This window comes from Garra rufa, chromosome 19 (assembly GCF_049309525.1).
Source record: "Garra rufa chromosome 19, GarRuf1.0, whole genome shotgun sequence".
NCBI classification, from domain to species: domain Eukaryota; kingdom Metazoa; phylum Chordata; class Actinopteri; order Cypriniformes; family Cyprinidae; genus Garra; species Garra rufa.
This window is the reverse complement of record NC_133379.1, coordinates 34,227,727-34,247,965: the sequence shown is the minus strand read 5'-3', so window position 1 is coordinate 34,247,965 and position 20,239 is coordinate 34,227,727. Positions and strand designations below refer to the sequence as shown.

General features: G+C 33.2%; 1 protein-coding gene across 1 annotated transcript in view; it reads left to right on the top strand.

Annotated features, from left to right (window-relative positions):
- The first annotated feature begins 1,071 nt into the window (after positions 1-1,071).
- The window catches only part of LOC141292069 (probable E3 ubiquitin-protein ligase HERC1), a 105,024-nt gene continuing 85,856 nt past the window's right edge, over positions 1,072-20,239 (top strand). Inside the window, exons 1-3 of the mRNA XM_073824034.1 lie at positions 1,072-1,185; positions 7,012-7,107; positions 12,177-12,403. Of these exons, the coding sequence (XP_073680135.1) occupies positions 1,072-1,185; positions 7,012-7,107; positions 12,177-12,403 (437 nt within the window). The remainder of the gene's footprint in view (positions 1,186-7,011; positions 7,108-12,176; positions 12,404-20,239) is intronic.

Sequence of the window (20,239 nt, the reverse complement as noted above, 5' to 3'; positions counted from 1 at the left end):
GATCTAGATTTAAATGTAGATATGTGTTTGAATTGGGATCGGGATCTGAATAAAATCTGATTGATGTCAGGCCTTAATATAGTTTTGAATCTAGATCTTGGTGTAGATTTAGGTATGGATTTGAATCATACTTTGGATCTCAAATTGGATCTGAATATAGTTTTGGATCTGGATCTAAGTGTAAATTTAAATGTGGATTCAAATCTGAATTTGAATGGATCTGAATGAAATCTGATTGAAGTCAGGCTTTTGAATGTTATTTTGGATTTGGATCTGGGTGTATATTTAAATGTGGATTTCAGTCTGAATTTGGATCCGAACAGATTTGTATATGGTTTTGGGTCTGAAACTGGGTTTAGATTTAAATGTGGGTATGTCTTTGAATTTGAATCTGAATTAAATCTGATTAATGTCAGGTATTTGAGTATAGTTTTGAAATCTAGATCTAGGTGTAGATTTAGGTATGGATTTGAATCTGACTTTGGATCTGAAATTGAATCTAAACAGATTTGTATTTGGTTTTGGTTCTGAAACTGGGTCTAGATTTAAATGTGAATATGTCGTTGAATTTGAATCTGAATTTTATCTGGATCTGAATTTGAATCTGGATCTGAATGAAATCTGATTGATGTCAGGCCTTTAAATGTAATTTTCGATTTGGATCTGGGTGTATATTTAAATGTGGATTTCAATCTGAATTTGTATCTGAACACAAATTTTTATCTGGTTTTGGGTCTGGAAGTGGGTCTAGATATAAATGTAGATTTGTCTTGGAATTTGAATCTGAATTAAATCTGATTGATGTCAAGACCTTGAATATAGTTTTGGATCTGGATCTAAGTGTAAAGTTTCATAGGCGGATATTTGTGTCTAATATATGTGTGTAATAAATATCTAAATGTATATTTTTGATGTTTACTTTCCTCTAGTCCATATGTTGTGGAAGCAAAATAGCCCAAAAACAAGCCTTGTAACAACAAATAAGTGAGCTAAAGAACTTAGATTTTCTTTGAATTCTTCTAACAAGCCATTAATAAGTTTGTTCTCCCTTTGTGCTCATAAAGATACCCCATGGGCCTTGTCTACCCACTCAGCTGTAGATTTATCCAGCACACCGGCACTATAAAAAGAAGCAGACCTGCAGAGAGAGAACTCCAGCAGGCTCAGTCCAGAACAGTTGGTCAGGTTCAATCTCCTCTCTGTGTTTGTGGATGGAAGGCAAACGCATGGCATGTTTGTTCAGGGCATGTGTCTTTGTAATTGGACGGTAAAATAATAGATGCTTTCCTGCTACCAGTCAGACATGAAAGACCAACAGCTGGGCTGTGACTTTGTGCCTTTTGAAATTAAATTGAGAATGCCTAAATATTTAGGTTATTCAAAAATGTCCATATTTTTAGAATTTTCCCTTTATCTTGAAAAGCAGTTTTTGAACATGTGACCTATTTAACCTTCTGACGTACATCCATAAGCATCTGTTCCTCCTATACATCACAAATCGTGTCGCTATTCCCATGTGCAAATGTTTTCCTGTGTTTGCGTGTCTGTCCAAAGATTCATCCTCCATTTCTCACAAACTCTGAGCCCCAGAGGAGTAACCTAACTGTCACTGCAATGGGATGGTCATCGACACACAGAGTTGAAGTCAGGTCAGGTCAGAGGTCACAGCAGACCCTTATAAATTGTTCTGGGGCACACAAGGGAAAAGACTGCTGAGAACGGAACTCCTGAGAGATGTTTGTCCCTGTGAGATGAACCTCCATGTTTATCCAAGCTGGGAGTAGAGAGGAATCTGCTTGTGTGGTGATAGTTTGAGTGTTGACACATTCCACAATTCCTGAGCTCTCCAAAGCCCTGACACGTGAAATAGATGCTAGACTCCATCTCTGCTGGGGGTTTGAATGGTGAAGTTTCATAAAAGGCAAAATTGATGTGTTCTTATTCATTTAAAGTGAAGAAAGGTAGCTTTTAAAATAAAAAAATAAAATAAAAAGGTCCCAATATAGAACCTTGGGGCTCAGCAGTGTTTCACACCCTAGAACAGCATCAATGGATAACTAGATAAACTTGAATGTGGATCTTTTTGTCTAATTTAGTTCTAGTTTTGGTTCTAGGTTAGGTTTTAGATCTGGATCTGAATTTCATTTCTTTTTTTATGGAAGTGTGCGTGGAGCTTATCTCGGTGAAAGATGTTGCAATGGTGCGTGATGGTTGATATGGGTTGTTGCCAAAGAGTTGCTATGCAGTTGCTAAGGCAATATAGGTGTTTTCTAGATGTTTGGTATGTAACTCAAGTTAACCCTTTAACGCGATCACACCAGTGTGATTTGTCTTGGCTGGTCCCTGGAGCGTACGTTCGCCGCATCACGTGATCAACATGATCAATGATCAATTATCACAACTATTCAGTGTTTCCAACCATATAAAGCTTATTTTAGGTTTCAGACAATTAAATACACATACGTACTACCAAATCCATACATTTATAGTTTGTAAAATTCACACTAATGTCTATTGAAGTGGCGATAATGATCCTTACAAATATATTCTGACAACATATTTTATTGATATCATATACAGATTATGTAGGTAACTATAAAGTTTACTCTCTTCTTCTCCCAGCTCACCAGAGACTTACTTTAATGTCTTTCGGGAGGAGAGGATGAATTTGTGTGTTGTAAATCCCTCAGCTCGGATTCAGCGTGAACAAACATGGCGGCGCCCATCACCCTGTATAGATCAACTAACGCGGTCATTATAAAAGTGCTTCAACTTTTAAATACATTTACTTGCACATATTTCGAAATCGGAATATCAGATATTTCATAATATAGTAACCATGCTTGTGAATATTAATAATAAAAAAGGAAAAACTAAATAAAAGCGATCCATGTGTCTTACAGTGCTATTGTGGCTGCGGTGTGTCACATGACGCGTCGCCATGGAAACATTAAAGCGAAACATTCTAAAATAACGGTCCTAAAAAACTCACTCTTTGGGGTCAGATAGAATATTTTAAAATCACGTGTAAAAGGTGATGTGTCGACTTTATGAAATTAACAAGAATTTGCATATTCATATGTAGGATTATGCATTATTAAGTGTTTTATGAATATGTCTTATGAATTATTATATCATTATTAATATTTTTGAGAATATGTATTCAATGACCTTTTGAGACATGACATGAGACTGTATGCTGTTGCTATGTTATTTTCGTACATTTTATCATATCTATCATTAACTCCGACAGACAGACTGATGTTCTTAGAACAAGAAGTACTTCTTAGTAAATGTGCCTTTTTAAAGTTTGGGTTGGTGGACAAATATGCAAGTTAATAACACTTTAGATCACGAGCTGAGACATGAGTATTGCGTTCTTAATCAAAATATAGAAATATTAACACATATTAATAATCATCTTGAAATATTAGAAGTTTGGTTATGTCTTATTGATTAAGCTACTCAATATAGTGCTGAAAGCTTTATTCATCCTTCGAAGTATATGTTTCATCTGTATTTTTCATCATCTATGTATGTGTGTGATGTCCGAAGCACAGTTCCGCAAAACGGTTATTCTTGGTACTTAATGAAGACAGTCTAGATGGACAATTAGATTAACATTAACACGTCTCAATGTCTCAAGATATAAATTAAACTAAAAAGGAGAAATGAAACTGCACGTCCACTAAACCAAGTTTATAATTACTAATCACAAGTTTATTCACGAGATGAAGTATTGATGTATTTTCAACTTACTTTGACCTTCAGACTTCCTGAGTTGTCTGGTTTTAGGGTATAAAAAGTCTTGCAATTTTATTCTGGACAGATCGGAGACTTCAGACTTCTCAACCTCCTTTACTCCGATCTCAACTTTCTTCTGGGTGCACCTGAAACGGTCTAATTTTCTATTAGACTTATTTTTCTCAGATTTGATATTAGTATTTGACTAAATTTGACTTTATTAATTGCAATTTGGCTTTTATGGAATTCTCAACTTTTAAGACAGTAAATATTATTATTGCAATATTTCTTATTTTTGCATTTGTATATCTTCTCAAAGAAGTATACTATTATTGAACAGATTTGAATTGGCTTATTAATATAACATTGAAATCAATGTTTATTCCTAATCAATGGATTTATGGACTCTTAATTGTGTTAATCTTTCATTTATGACTATTGTCTGGATTGTGGTCTATATTGCATTTTTTGCAATATATGAAATTTATCTGAAACTATTTGAATAAATTATATAATCATTTTAACCCCACCCGTCTGACTCCGAATCAATCATTTTACGCATCAAAAGGGTTAAAAGAGCCTGAAGCTATGATAATCTAGTGTTCAGATAGGGATTGGATCCCTTTTTTAATGTTTACCTGCCTTTTAATCACCTTTTATTATCTCTTACAAACCAGAAGTCATTGACCTCCAACTACAAAAGTACAGGAGCTGTTTAGAGAATTTTTCAGATTCATTTGGAGTTTTGGATGAAATATTTGAACTATTGCACACGGTGTATACAACAGACACAAGCGGCACAATATAGAACCCATTATAGCATGGGCGTTAGAAGCATAAAAAATGTGGGTGGGTCCTCCCCCGAGAGATATCAAGCTGTTTTGTGCCCAAAATTGTAGAAGATATGAGGTGGACTATGTCTGCACCATCATGTCTTTACTTTCTTCTGCACTGGAAGCTCTTGTCGCCAAGTCAAATAAACAAGGCTTGACATTAACTTTTTTGCTCACCAGCCACTGTGGCTAGTGGTTTTCCGAAACTACACAGCATTTTCATTGGCCACAATTTTGTTGTTGGGAAATCACATTTTATATGACTAAAGTCTAGTAATATTTATTTGAATTAATTTCCAGGTCTTTTTTGCTTGTTTGTTTGTTTTTTTGCCTCATTAAATGCCATTTTCCCAAACCATATTAAATGCGTCATCTTTCATTTCAAATTTTTTATAAAAAATTTCACTTAATTCAATAAGACACTATGGGGTTGTTACCAATCAAATGAAATCAGTGTTAACAAAACCAATCTTTCAACTACAGAAGCAGCTGAAGTGGCATTTAGATGCATTTGCACATTTAATGGAGCTATGAAAGCCTTTCTACATTGTAAAATTGCAACAGTATAAATAATGTTATGAGCTTTGTATTTAAAATACAAAGCTCATAACATACAAAGCTCTGCCAACTCTCACGCATTCAGCGTGAGACTCACGCAATTGACACTTTTCACACGCTCTCGCGCCACACATCCATTTTCTCACGCAGTCAAAAGCACCCTCAGTTAAAACTGTAATAATAAGATATTGGCTAAACATATTTGGTAAAGGCTCCAGAGCGTATTTATGTTTGTGCTCTGGAAATCGTCAGAAGACAACGCGTTCTCGTAGCGTTGAGCAATGTAGCCAATCACAGACATATCTGTTGATCTTGAACATCTGTGATTGGCTATTGCGTTGTGAATTCACTCTACTCCCCGTACATTTACTAGTCCTGTTACTAGTAAAGGGACTTTTGCGATTAACTGAAGTGACACGTTTTTAGTGATTATCAAGGAAGGGCTATACTGCGCACTCCTAGGCTACATATAACCCGTTCAGAATTTGAATAAAAGTTTTCTTTTCTTCCTGTTAAGGAAGCAAGAAGCAAAGTTTCGGTAGTGATAAATCCCTCATGAATGAAAGATTCATTTTCGAATGGGCGAAAAATATAATTTCTCAGAACAGCAGACTAATAGATTAACAGAAAAATATTAGAATTTTCGTGTCAAAAATATATATTTTTAAATGAGGTTGGAATTATTTATAAAAGTATAATGACTAAATCTTGCAATTCTTTCACTGTAGTGTACATCGCTATTCTTGTTGTGTAAAAAGTTAATAGTTTTGCAGCACTGCAACGGTTATTTTACAAGTCAGACCATTCTGTTTTTGCTTCAAATGTTTAAAATTAAAAAAACTGCTCATGCTACATGTGTGTAGCATTTTTGTTTGTATCGTGATTAAAATGCAGTGTTTAGTTCTAATTTTAAATTTATTTATTTATTCATTTTTATTAAAAAGGTTTAGTTTTGTAGTAGCAGCAACTGCAAAAACAGTGTCATGGCCAGGAAAAAATATTCATGGCTGGTAAATTTTCTCAAATGGCCAAAAAATTTAGTTTGTATCATGATTAAAATGCCAGATGTGGCAAAAAAGTGTTAGGCCCTGCTTGCAAGTGTAAATTACAACAAAAGTAACTGAAAAGTAATTAAAGTAAGTAACCTGTGAAATACTTATTTTCATTTATTTTGCAGAATTGTTTTCCAATATTACTGTCGTAAGAATAATAATATAAAATGATTATTATCATTATATTCTAATTTGTTTGGTTTCTAAATATACCAGTGTGAGAATAATGAGACACCATATCACAACTAAAAAGAGGATTGAGTCCCCTTTAAACATCAAGATCAAGTCAATTCACTAGCTTTTTTCTTTGTTTAGTTTGGACACTGAAACTGTATTGGAGCTCTTAATTATGAACTCTCAAAGTGCACAGATAGATGAATTTAACTCTAAAATGTACAAAATTTTCTTACAGGGAAGCATGCCCCTGGACCCCCCTACAGGGACTGCTGTGGGAATTCTCACTCCAAGCTGAACTCAAAAGTTGTGTTCTGTGTTCATTTATGTTGATTTCTCCACGTATACAACATATACAAGAACAGGGAAATTAGACGAAAATAGAAAAAATATATATATTTTATTTCAGCTACGAGGTCACGCTGTGACGTATAGACCTGGTCACACGGCTTTCACGTGACGCAGGTCAGAGTTCACCCAACTTAAACTTCGGGACGCAGCAAAACGCCAACCTTTTCGCACGTGCTTGCTTTTCTGAATGGGAGATTAGAAGAAAAGAAGAAAGACGCCAGACTCGCTGCAAACGCGCGATTAAGCGATGTAGCTGCTACCATGAGTAACGTTACAGAAAGCAATGTGCCGTGATACAGTTTGATACCGCGACTGAGTATGAGTGCCAACTAGAGCCCAGCGATGGATTCGGATTCGCGGATATGATTGAAGAAGGCCAACCGCTCCTGTCTGTGGTGAGTGACAAACTAGAAACATTAACAATAACAGTAGTAGTGGTAACAGCAATTTATCTTTTACAAATGTGCCTTAGAAAAAACTGGTAGGCATCTTGATACAAAACAATGGCACTGACATATTTTAAGAAATGCAAGTGCAAGTTTCTTTTAGTTAAAACAGCTTAAACATTTTTTATGCATTGTCTGTGAATCCTGGGGATAAAAAGTGCTGTCCCATCACACCATATCTATGTGAATAACAGAGATATTTGTATTATTTAACATATTTAATTATTGCAGGCTTGCGTTGATTTTCACTGTTTTTATTCATTTTGAGGAATTCTGTATCTGTTTTTTTTTAGTGAGTGAGATGAATTAATGCATGTTCACATTTATTCTAGAACTCAAGTAACATCTTACTCAGTTTCTCTCAACATGGGGACAGGAGAGCGTTTAATCAATAAATGAGGGGAAAAAGTATCTCAGATTTTTCTTGTCAATTAAAAAGTAATGCGTTACTTTACTAGTTACTTGGAAAAAGTAATATTATTATGTAACTTGTGTTTACTAGTAATGCGTTACCCCCAACACTGGGTATTTATGTCAAATCTATTATTTGTTTATTATTTATTATTAATGTAGACCTGTATTAAATGTATTGAAGATATTAAATGTTCTTTGATGCCTTAAAAACAGGACGATTCCGGAAAGGTCGGCAACGGCATTCGTTGTGTGGAATGGATCTGACTGATGCCACTCTGACACGTGCACAGACATAGCTATTCTCGGAAAGTGGGTGGGTCTTATATCATTAGTCTTCAAAAGTAGGTGGGTCCTGTACCTTTTTGGCGGGTTAAGGTGTGCTGTCCTATCTCAAATCAGTTTCTGACACTTACTTACAGAATACAAGTGTGAAAACTGAGTCTGAGTTGGCATAAAAGCCTCTAACATTAAAGTTTAAAGATAATTTTCAATTAATAATTCAACTAATCAGGATTTACTGGGGTTTTGAGGTGTCCTAAAAAAGGATCCGGAGTCAGTTTAGACTTTAGAGTGATCTGCTGACAGCACAGGCATGTTGGGACAAGCGGGGACTTAAGTATCAAAGCCGAGGGGTTTGCTCACACTGACAGGTGCTGTCAGGGGTCATCACACTCTGCTGGTTTTATGATTGCTTTATTTTGAGAGTTTCAAAAAACTATTAAGCAACAGTTTCTCTTGAGCAGATTTCCACCCAAATCTGGTCATCACAAAAACAGACATGAAAAAAGAGATAAACAGATTTTCCCAAACACATAACATCCTGTCACAGCAATTTTATGGAAATTGTGCAATGACTTTACATACTTAAAACAAAGAACAAAAAAACAGGGCTGCAATGAAGTTATACATAAGCAAAAATTGGTCATGTCAGGCATCCTAATCATTTATTAAATTAACTTCTCATCCCATTTTCTTTACTTCTCTCTCCTGCACACTAAACAAATAATTATTAACCATTATAAAAACACTGTTGGTTCTGTAGGCCTATTTATAGGGAAAAAAGTTAAAAGTGAGGGATGAAATCATAAAACATATTTCTTGGACATTAGTGCCCCTAAGTGGCGAGAAGTGAAATGACGCTTTAAATGATTTACTCTTGGGGTCTAAAAATATGATTAAAAAAATTCAGATGAATTCTGTTCTTTTTCAATCAAATATGTATCACTTTTGTATCGCTTTTTCCACAAAAATGAACAACTTTTTTCAGTATTAATGATGACAATAAATGTTTCTTGCACAGCATATCAGAATGATTTCGGAAGGATTATGTGACTCTGAAGACTGGAGTAATGATGTTGAAAATTCAGCTTTGCATTACAGAAATAAATTACATTTCAAAATATATTCAAATAGAAAGCAGTTATTTAATATTAGAAAAACATTTCTGAATATTACTGATTTTATTATATTTTTTATCTAATAAATGCAGCCTTGGTGAGCATAAGAATCTCACCAAGTGTTTATACTGTTAGGTCAGTTTGTGATAAGCTAGCTAGTATTTTCACTGATAAAAACTGATAGTGCATAAATTAAATGTGTGGAAGTGTGTTGTTGTGTTTATCTTCTCGGTACTACCTTACTGTTTAAATAAAGGTCAGTGGAGTTTATTTTATCAATATTTTAGGTTAACATAGAAGAAACTGTATGTTTTAGGTTCAACAAATGCTCTCTATTTCTTTTATGTTTTTCAATGCCTTCATTAGTTCTTTTTAATTATCTTCCATTAACGCAAGTTTTTTTTTTTTTTGTTTAAGTAAATGTTTATAGAATCATAATTCTAAAAGAATTAGCAAAACACTCTTTAAAATTGTTTTAGATAGCATAAAGTGCATGCGTCTGGTCTAATTGTAAACTATTTCCTCCAAAATAATGAGCTGTTTGTGTGTTTCATCTTGTTTGTGAAATGTTTTGTTTTCTTTCCGGACAGATAAGGGTGACCGGTGAGAACAACAGCTCACACGCTCATCTGTCGCTCCCTCACACACAAGAACAATACTGACATCTACATTACTCTGTGATGGGATATGTTGTTCTGCCTAAACGGTGATAAGAAGCGTGTGTCTTTTATAAAAACAAAGAGCTACGTGATGAACAGCCTCGCATTGGAAACATCAATATTTGCCGCTTTTTTGTGGCAGAAATTACAAAGGAAAAGATGATCATATAGACTGACATTTCAAATCTGTATGATACAATACATGCTAGGCTCTTCAGTTGAAGAAAAAATTAGAAAACAGATGCTTTTTTTTTTTTTTTGAGCATCAAAATATTCATTTGGGCTTTGAAAATCTGAAAGAAAAACAAAGCAGTTTGACATAAAAATATAGAAAAATAAATATATTGTAAATGTTTTTCCTAATGATATATATTTATTTATTTCTTTTAAAAAAATATTTTTTTATTACAAATATATTTTTATGTATATTTTCCTTATTACTTATTTTTAATAGGCTATAATTGCCTTATAATAATAGCATAATACAAGTTACATTAAAATAGCATTATTTTAAGTACACGAAATATTAAATCTGTACTTATATTTATTTGTTTTTTTTTTAATCTTTTTTGGTAAAGAATCTACTATTAAAATGATTTAACCTATTTAATGTTCAGTAGATTTGGAAAAATATACGCTATCATTCAATACTTTGAGTTCAGTACGATTTTTTATTTTAAAGAAATCAAAACTTTCATACAGCAAATACATGTATTTTAAAAATATATAAAAAATATATATACATTCTTATATCTAATAATACTATTTTTAATAGAATTGCCTGATATTATATTATTTTATTTATTTGTTTTTATTGTTTATTTATTTTCTCTTTTTGGTAAAGAATCTACTATTAATGATTGAGAAAAATTAAAAAAAAATTCTTTTTTAGAAATATATATAACATTTCCGATGGAATTGCCGGATAATTAATATCATGGTACAAATTAAAATTATTACTTTTAAGTACGGGACATAGTATTTGTGACCCTGGACCACAAAATCAGTCATAAGGTTAAATTTGACAAAACTGAGATTTACACATCATATGAAAGCTCAATAAATAAGCTTTCTATTGATGTATGGTTTGTTAGGATAGGACAATATTTGACTGAGATACGTCTATTTGAAATCAGAAATCTGAGGATGCAAAAAAATAAAAAAGACTGAAAAAATCACCTTTAAAGTTGTCCAAATTAGGTTCTTAATGCATATTACAAATCAAAAATTACATTTTGGTATGTTTACAGTAGGAATTTTACAAAAAATCTTCATGGAACATGAACTTTACTTAATTTCTTAATGATTTTTGGCATAAAAGAAAATCAATTTTGACCCATGCAATGTATTTTTGGCTATTGCTACAAATATACCCCAGCGACTTAAGACTGGTTTTGTGGTCCAGGGTCACATTTAATCTGGCATTTACTTATTTCCATATTTATTTATTCAGTAAGTTTAGTAAGATTTAAAAAAAAAAATTAATACTATTTTTTATAAAAATGTATTATTTTATATATAAAAAAGTTACAATATAATTCCAATATAATTTTTTCAAATAGAATTGCCTGATTAATAATAACATTTTTACATTATTACTTTATGTACGGGAAATGGTATTTAATCTGGCATTTACTTATTTATTTATTTATTTATTTTTTTTTTTTTTTAAGAAATACTATTTTTCTTTTTATAAGAAATATATTATTATTTATTTGAAAAATATATTATATTTTATAAAAAAAATGCATTATTATCTTCTAAATAGAATTGCCTGATAATTATTAACATAATAAAAAAATACATAATCACTTTTAAGTATGGGAAATAGTATTTAATCTGGCATCCATTTATTTATTTATTCATTCACTCATTCATTAATAATTGTAGCCTTAAGTGAGCATAAGACACTTCTGTCAGAAACATTTATATAACAGAACTTTTATTTAATTTAATTGATTTAATCAGAATACAACTGAATCAGCATCAGTGTAGTAAATCTTTTGCATAAAGATGGTGTAGTTACAGAATCTACCAGCAGGCGGCTAACAGAGCCACACTAACCAGCCAAACCTTGACCCATCAGATTATGGGGAGGATTGTGGGAAATGGTTTAAAAGGTCATTCAAGTGTGAACTGACCACACTGTGACCCTAAAACACCTTCGAGACCTTCAAAAAGTCTCCACAAAATGTTCAGTCGTAACCAGTCTGTGCGCAGAATAGTTGGCTGTCAGCTTCAAAGCCACTTCCAAGACATTATTATGATGTTTTCACGAATCTGTAGGCCGGTGGAATTCCAAACATCTAATCAATTTCTCGTCTGCGTATTTATTCCTAAATTTAGACATCCGATTCATTGTTGTTGAAGTGGACGAGCCAGACGTCGCTTCATTTCTGTGAAGGTCACGACCCAGCAGTCGTTCGGGTTTCCATTATACACTTCGGCCAGGCTAATAAACAACCTGTTGCCGTCCAAATATCAACACGGTGCGTTGCTGTAAATCAGGCGTATTTACAAGGTGCTTTGTACACCTTTGTTTCTGAAGGGCGATGTTGACGTGTTCGGGGAGTCAGATAAAGGGTATTTCTCACCAACTCCTTCCTGTTTTTCCGAAAGAGGCCTTTGTTTGGCCGCGGGACTCCTGCGTCTCAGTTCTCAGGGGAATGATGAACCGCTCCATTCGTGCCTGAGAGAAACACGGAGCAGATCTGTGTTATCAGAGACCTCTCTTGTCGTCCGTCTCTCCGTCAGCAGGCTTTGTGTCTCGGCCAGGTCATGGTCACTCATATAATCAAATGTAACTTTTAATAAGTGTCAGTAACATCAGGCTATCTTCTATCAGTGCAGAATTGTGTAGATTATGTATTTTGTTTTATAATTCAGAGATAAATTTATCGAACTACTGTTTAAACTTTTAAGGTCAATAAGATTTTTTTTTTTAGCAAGGGTGCATTAATGTATCAAAAGTAACACTGAAGATGGAAATAATGATGCTGAAAATTCAGTTTAGCTTCACAGACATAAATTACATTTTAAAATATATTCAAACAGAAAATAGTTGGGTTAAATTGTACTGATATTTCACTACCTTACTGTTTTTACTGTATTTTTGAACAAATAAATGGAACTTTGGTTGAGTATAAGAGACTTATTTAAAAAATATTATCTAAATATCATCTAACAACATCTCTGTTCTCATCCGTTTAATTTGTCATATTTTCTGTAATTTTGCGAAGTTGTCAGATAAAGTGCAGTGAACTTCAGTCAGTGAATTGTTTCAGTTTTCTGCTATCCTGTGCTATGCTATCCCAACTTTTCTACTGTTTAATTTGCAATTATTTAATCTCTGATATCACATTTCAAACACTTAAGAGACCGAATCCCCTTTTTTGAATGAAACAATATTTATTGCTATAGATGCAAAATGGGAATAATGGCTTTTTTCACACTTTTATTCAACAAGGACATTAAATTGATCAAAATGACAGTAAAATCCTATAGAATGTTACAAATAAATATATTATATTTATATTATTTATATATATATATATATTTTTTTTACTTACTGTTCATAAAATAATTATTATGGAAGGCCATTTCTGCATCTGAATAAAAAAAAAAAAGCTAATCGCATTTTGTCTCACAATTCTGACTTTTTGAGTTAACATCTTGCAATTCTGATTTTTTTCTTCTTCTCAGAACTGGCTAATACAAACTCGCAATTCTGACTATTTTCACAAAAGTTTGTATCTCACAATTCAGACTTTTTTCATGCAATTCTGGCTTTTTCTCAGAATTGTGAGATATAAACTCACAACTGTGAGAAATAATTTGAAAGTCTGTATCTTGCAATTCTGACTTTTTCACACAATTCTGACTATTTTTCTCAGAATTGGGTAACATAAAATTGCAATTCTGACTTTTTTTCCCTCAGAATTGTAAGATATAACCTCCCAACTGTGAGAAATAAAGTCAGAATTGCGAGATGGAACCTAGAGTAATATAAAATTGAAAAAAATGAAAAAATGAATTTGAAGAAGAACTGAAAAAATTCAGCATTACAATTTTATATTACTCTATTCTGAGAAAAGTCACAATTGTGTGAAAAAAAAAGTCAAAATTGCAAGTTTGTATCTCACAATTATGACTTTTTTCTCGTAATTGTGAGTTTACATATATCGCAATTCAGATATTTTTCATCAATTCTGACTTTTTCTCAGAATTGCGAGTAATAAAGTCCAATTTTGAGGGGAAAAAGACTCATTAAACTCTCCGAATTGTGAGTTTATTCTGATTGTGCGATAAACCCGCAATCCTGAGAAAAAAGTCACAATTGCGCGATTAAAAACTTGCAATTCTGAGAAAAGAGTCAAAATTGTAAGTTTTTTTCACGCAGTTATTTATCTTTTTCTGACTTAACTCAAAATTGCATTATAAAGTCAGAATTGTGCGATATAAACTTGAAAATTCTGAGAAAAGAGTCAGAATTGTTTGTGTCATGCAAGAAGAAAGTCAGACTTTATGAGATGTAAACTTCTCATAAAGGCACAATTACCTTTTTTTATTTTTTATTCAGTGGTGGAAACAGGTTTTCATAAATAATCCTGAAAAAAAGATTTAAAAAATGATTATGGTTTACATAACAACAGCACTCCTTCAACATTCATAAAAATAAAATTCAAATCAGCAATACAGCATATAAAAATGATTTCTGAAGGATCATTTGACACTGAAGACTGTAGTAATGATGCTGAAAATTAAGCTTTCAACACGGAGAAATTACATTTCAAAATATATTAAAATAGAACATGGTTATTTTAAATTGCAATACTATTTCACAACCTTACTGTTTTTACTGCACTTCTGATCAATTAAATGCTGCCTTGGTGAGCATAAGAGATGTCTTTCAAAAGCTTAAAATCGTGTCGACAGCCAACAGATAAATGTTATTCAAATATATTGCAGTAAATTATGTTTTTATTTAAAAGTGATGTATATTTAGTCTGACATTTTATCAAATATCCTGGTTTAGCTTTGTTAGATCTGCTCTGCGTCTTGACAGTTAAAAATGGAAAGAGCAAAACTGTACTGCTTATTTAATGTGTGTATGTTTGTGTACCTGGCACTCCCTACATCATGGGAACCAAATGTCCCCACAAGTATAGAAATACCACAAATTTTGACCTTGTGGGAAGTTTTTTGAAAATCTCAAAAATAGCAGAAAGTCGCCAGTCAGTGGTAAGTTTAAAATAAGGGGATAGAAAATAAAGTTTGCATAGTATAAAAACCTTTATGTCTATGGAATGTCCCCATAAAACATGGAAACCAGTGTGTGTGTGTGTGTGTGTGTGCACAAGTTTTACTGAGACTCAAAGGTCTTTCCATAAAGTCAAAGGTGTCTCATACTTGCGCTCATTGTGGCTTATAGAGGAAAGAATTACTGTGTCTGTTGAGGAAACAATGCATGAAAAGAAGGAAAATCCTCAAGAAAAGCTCCCGAATGGGTCTCTAAAAATAAGCTTCGGCAGGAAGGTGAGCTACTGACTTTTTTTGACCATAAAAACCTAGATGGAAATGACTTAAATGTCCATGTGTTTTTATTTCCTTGTATGACTTAATGTACACTTTTAAACTAATTATGTCCAGTGTTGTGCAAGTTACTTCCAAAACGTAATACATTATATATTACTAGTTACTGTCTTTTAATAGTAATTAGTTATATTACAATATTACTGTCTCTAAATTGTAATGCGTTACACTACTTTTAAGTTACTGTTGAGTTACTTTCATCAAAATATCCACAGATTATAAAATGCCAAAAAAAAGTTTATAGCTGCTCATTATACATTAAGTTTAGGATAGCTAGCATAAAATTATAAAAACATATTTAGGTAGGCCTACCGGTATGTCTATTAATGTTACGTTGTAGTTTAGGTTAAACATGGATAAGCACAAAACTCATTAATACTTTCAGAAATAACACCGGTAAATAAAGTGAAGTGTTATAATGTACAATCATTAAACACAATGAATAGCCTATAGGCTATTTTAAATGGTTTTCAGAACAAAACAAGAATGAAGAATACAAGTTGCTAAACAAGCCAAAACGAATGAGGGTAAAAGCGAAACTAAAAACAAACGGTGTTGTTCTCGTGCAGCCTACCTCTCTCATTCTGCATCAATCCAATTAAATGTGTCCATATTCGTGATGTATTTGAATGCTAAACTATTATGTAAACCAGGATTTGTACTTAACGCGCTTATAAAACATCCTCCTCACATGAGCAAATATGTGTTTGGCTCGAGCTCAGGCTGACGGCACGGATACTATGCAGTACGCACTATTTCATTTGACCAGTGACTGTATTTTATTCTTATAATTAACAGACTGCAACTTTTGCAACGCTGTGTGTGCGTGAGGCGCCGGGGCAATCGAATAGCGGAATAACTCCGTCATTTTTGGTCTTACAGATCATTTAAAACTGCAGTGTGTTTACTTTTATTTCTGTCATCTTGGTTTCCTTTCCGTGAACTTTCGTAGAGCGCCACTCCACACAAAAGTGAACCAAACTCAGCAGCATATGTCACTCAGTCTTTTCGTTTTGAAAATCAGATATATTTCGCGTATTCATCCATTTTATATGCGGACTATGATTTAATAAAAACAGATTTAGTCATTTTTAGCTTAATTTTTGTTGCTTATGCGCTCGTCCGTCATTTTTTCTCTTCTCCGACTCCGCAGCTCTCATCATTAGTTTAGTGTTACTGGCACCAGTCTAGATGTTTCTAGGAGTTACTCGTTTTGTTTCTCCATAACGGGAGTGCGTCCATCTCATAAATGTAGAATCCGTCTCTGCAGTCATCTCAGCCATCGAATTCCAGCAACAGGAAGACAAAATATTTTACTTGTGGACTTTTTTTAATTCACAAATTAATGTTGAATTAAAATATGTTGATGTAACTTGCGTTACTGAGATTGTAACGAGTAATATTATTACCCAAATTGTATTAGTAATGCGTTATATTACCGCGTTACAGCAAAAAGTAATAAACTACTGTAACATATTACTTTTGTAATGCGTTACTCCCAACACTGATATGTCAGAGAATTTAATTTTAGAGTCTGTAAGATTTTTTTCAGTCTCTTATGCTCACCAAGGCTAAAACAGGAATATTTTGAAATATTATTACAATTTTAAAATAACTGTTTTCTATTTAAATACATTGTAAAACGTAATTCATTCCTGTGATGCAAAACTGAATTTTTTGCATCGTTACTTACAGTACTTACAGTTGCTGCTCAATAAATTTATTTAGGAACTCTATTTACACTTTTTCATGTTTATAATCAAACGACCACAACGCTGCAGTTTAGTTAATTCAGAAACACGTCAATAAACCTGTTTATGTGTTCAGTGACGTGAAGTTTATCACAGGGAAGACATTTTGTTAACCTGCTGCGGTGACGGAAGCGAGACATTCCTCTTTTCCCGTCCTGTCCTGTAGTGACGTGTGTCAGTTGATAAATTCCAGCCGTTTTTGAATCCTGTCCCAGAGGCAGACACAACAACAACAGGAAGTAAGACCATTTTCACAGGTGTCAGGAAACACAGGAAATAAACAAGTGGGATGCTGGGAAACAGCCTCATATGAGAACTCAGCGAGGTGAGGGATCTGACGGTTATTAATAGTCCGCGGTGGGTATTTTCAGAGCTAGCGTTGAAGAGCATCTGCTGTACTGCTCAGGATGAGGACGCGGCGTTTCCATTCAGAAACCTCTAGAAAGGAGGTTAGTGCATCTGGATAAACATGAAATAGCCTACATTTTTTACGTTTGTGTTTAATTTTAATGGTGTAAAATAATTGAACCAAGCATTTAGTTTTGTACTAGTTGACATGTCTAATTTTATTAAACATATAAGGCCAACTTATTCATAGTTGCCATGCACATGGTCTGTATATCAGTGACTAGTTTTTTTTGGGTTGGGGGAAGTTTAATCACAAGGAAGTGTTTTTTTGGCATTGGTTTTGGATGTTGGTCTAAATTTAGGACAGTATATAAAGTCAAAAGTTTACATACACCTCGCAGAATCTGCAAAATGTTAATTATTTGACCAAAATAAGAGAGATCATACAAAATGCATGTTATTGTTTATTTAGTACTGACTTGAATAAGATATTTCACCATATAGTCAAAAAAGACAAAATAATAGTTAAATTGATAAAAAAATTACCCTGTTCAAAAGTTTACATACACTAGATTCTTAATACTGTGTTGTTACCTGTATGATCCACAGCTTTGTTTTAGTGATAGTTGTTCATGAGCTCCTTGTTTGTCCTGAACAGTTAAACTGCCTGCTGTTCTTCAGAAAATTCTTTCAGGTTCCACAAATTCTTTGGTTTTTAAGCATTTTTGTGTATTTGGACCCTTTCCAGCAATAACTGTATGGTTTTGAGATCCATCTTTTCACACTGAGGACAACTGAGGGACTCATATGCAACTTTACAGAAAGTTCAAATACTCACTGATGCTCCAGAAGGAAAAACTATGCATTAAGAGCCAGGGTGTGAAAACTTTTGAACTGAATAAGGATGTGTGCGTTTTTCTTATTTTGCCTACATATCATATTTTTTCATTTAGTACTGCCCTTCAGAAGATAAAGAAGATACTTGCATGTTTCCCAAAAGACAAAATAGGTTAAATTTACCCTGATCTTCAAATTCAAAAGTTTTCACCCCCCGGCTCTTCATGCATCGTGTTTCCTTCTGAAGCATCAGTTACTGTTTGAACCTTCTCTAATAGTTGCATACGAGTCCCTCAGTTGTCCTCGGTGTGAAAAGATGGATCTCAGAATCATAAAGTCATTGTTGGAAAGGGTTCAAATGCTGAAAAACCAAAGAATTTATGGTTTTTTTTCTGTTTTATCCTCTTATTTTAGTCAAATAATTAACATTTTGCAGATTCTGCAAGGTGTATGTAAACTTTTGACTTCAACTTGTATGTATGTAATTTTGCATGTTTTCCACACTTTTAAAATGTTTTACACAGAGACTCCACATTAAAACCCTAACTAAACAAAATATGGCAAAACAACCACAAGAGATGATTTTTCCTCATAGAATTCCATTGTTTTAATTTAAATCTCATACATAAAGTAGTAAGAATTCATATCTCTTATAAAGCAAAGATTCACAGAGAATAATTTACACACAGATTTGAAGGATATACACTCCATAATTTATAATAATCTCCTTGGAACTGGTATGTATATATATATAATATGATTTAATTGTAATACATTCATAATGTAAAAGTGTTTGTGTGTCTTCATTCAGTTCATCCACAGTTTTGACATCTCACTTATGTATTTCATGGAACATAATTATTGCAATATCAAACTCTGCATGTTTATTTGTGTGCATGTAGACATGCATTGAAATAAAGACATAACTGGTATACACATCTGTAAAATATACAGAATAAAACGCATATCGTTTTCTCTGACCCTTTTAAACATATTAAAATATATCCGATTGGTCCTTTAATTTATTATGCTACATGTACACTGATTAAACTGAAGATTGAGAGTTGCTGTCAGCGAGGGGTGAGAAAATTGCGAGCAGAAGAGCGATTGCTGCTGGTTGCAGTGTTGCCGTCGCCTGAGCCCACTTCATTACCTGTCATACAATAAAAATTAAACAAATAAATTAAATAATATTAATACTATTCTGCATAATGTCACTTTCTATCAAAAGGCACTTTTTAAATATATATATATATATATTTATTAATTCACTTTAATAAACAATAAACTCACCTTCACTTGAATGAGATTTCAGCATGGCCATTTTAGCCAAAAATTTAAAGGAGAGACAAGCGCCCGTTTCCCTGTCACACAATCCACCTGCTTTACAGTTGCACGTTTTCCGACATTCCATGCCATACGTTCCATACATGCAGTCTGATAAGAGAAAGACAAACGTGTTACAGCCGATTTAACCATTACAACATCTATTAGTATTAGTAAGTGAGCCTTCTGATCCTTTTACACAAATACTGGATCAGCAATGAGCAAATATCCTCGAAAAGAGTCTTTGTTAATGACAAGTGTTACAGTTGTGGTAAATATTTAATCCAGTATTTGTGTAAAAGGATCAGAAGGCTCACTTACGTCTAAGACTCAGGGTAAGACTCAATTAAAGGGCTGAATGTGAGTAATTGGTGTGGAAGGAGTGTGTTTCACCAATACAAAGCAATGAGTGTTCATTCACCAGCTCACGTTGTTCTTACATAATACTTTAAGTAATAATTTAGGGGCCCTGGAAGGACCGAAAAAAGACTTGGAGGCGAGTTTTCTTTGCTGAACTGTTCTTTAACCTGTAAACTGAGATCACTTCAAAACCTTCGGCTAATCTTGAGGATTTTGATAAATATTTGAATATTCTCCAAAAAATACAATTAATCACAAGTGTGATAAAGCTGTGATATACCAGCTGGTAAGAAATTTCAAATTGCACAATAGGAAAAGTTAAAGCAATTTGTCTTTAACATGTATACAAAGACTATATATACATATATAAAATGATTGTACAGTATATATTTGTGAT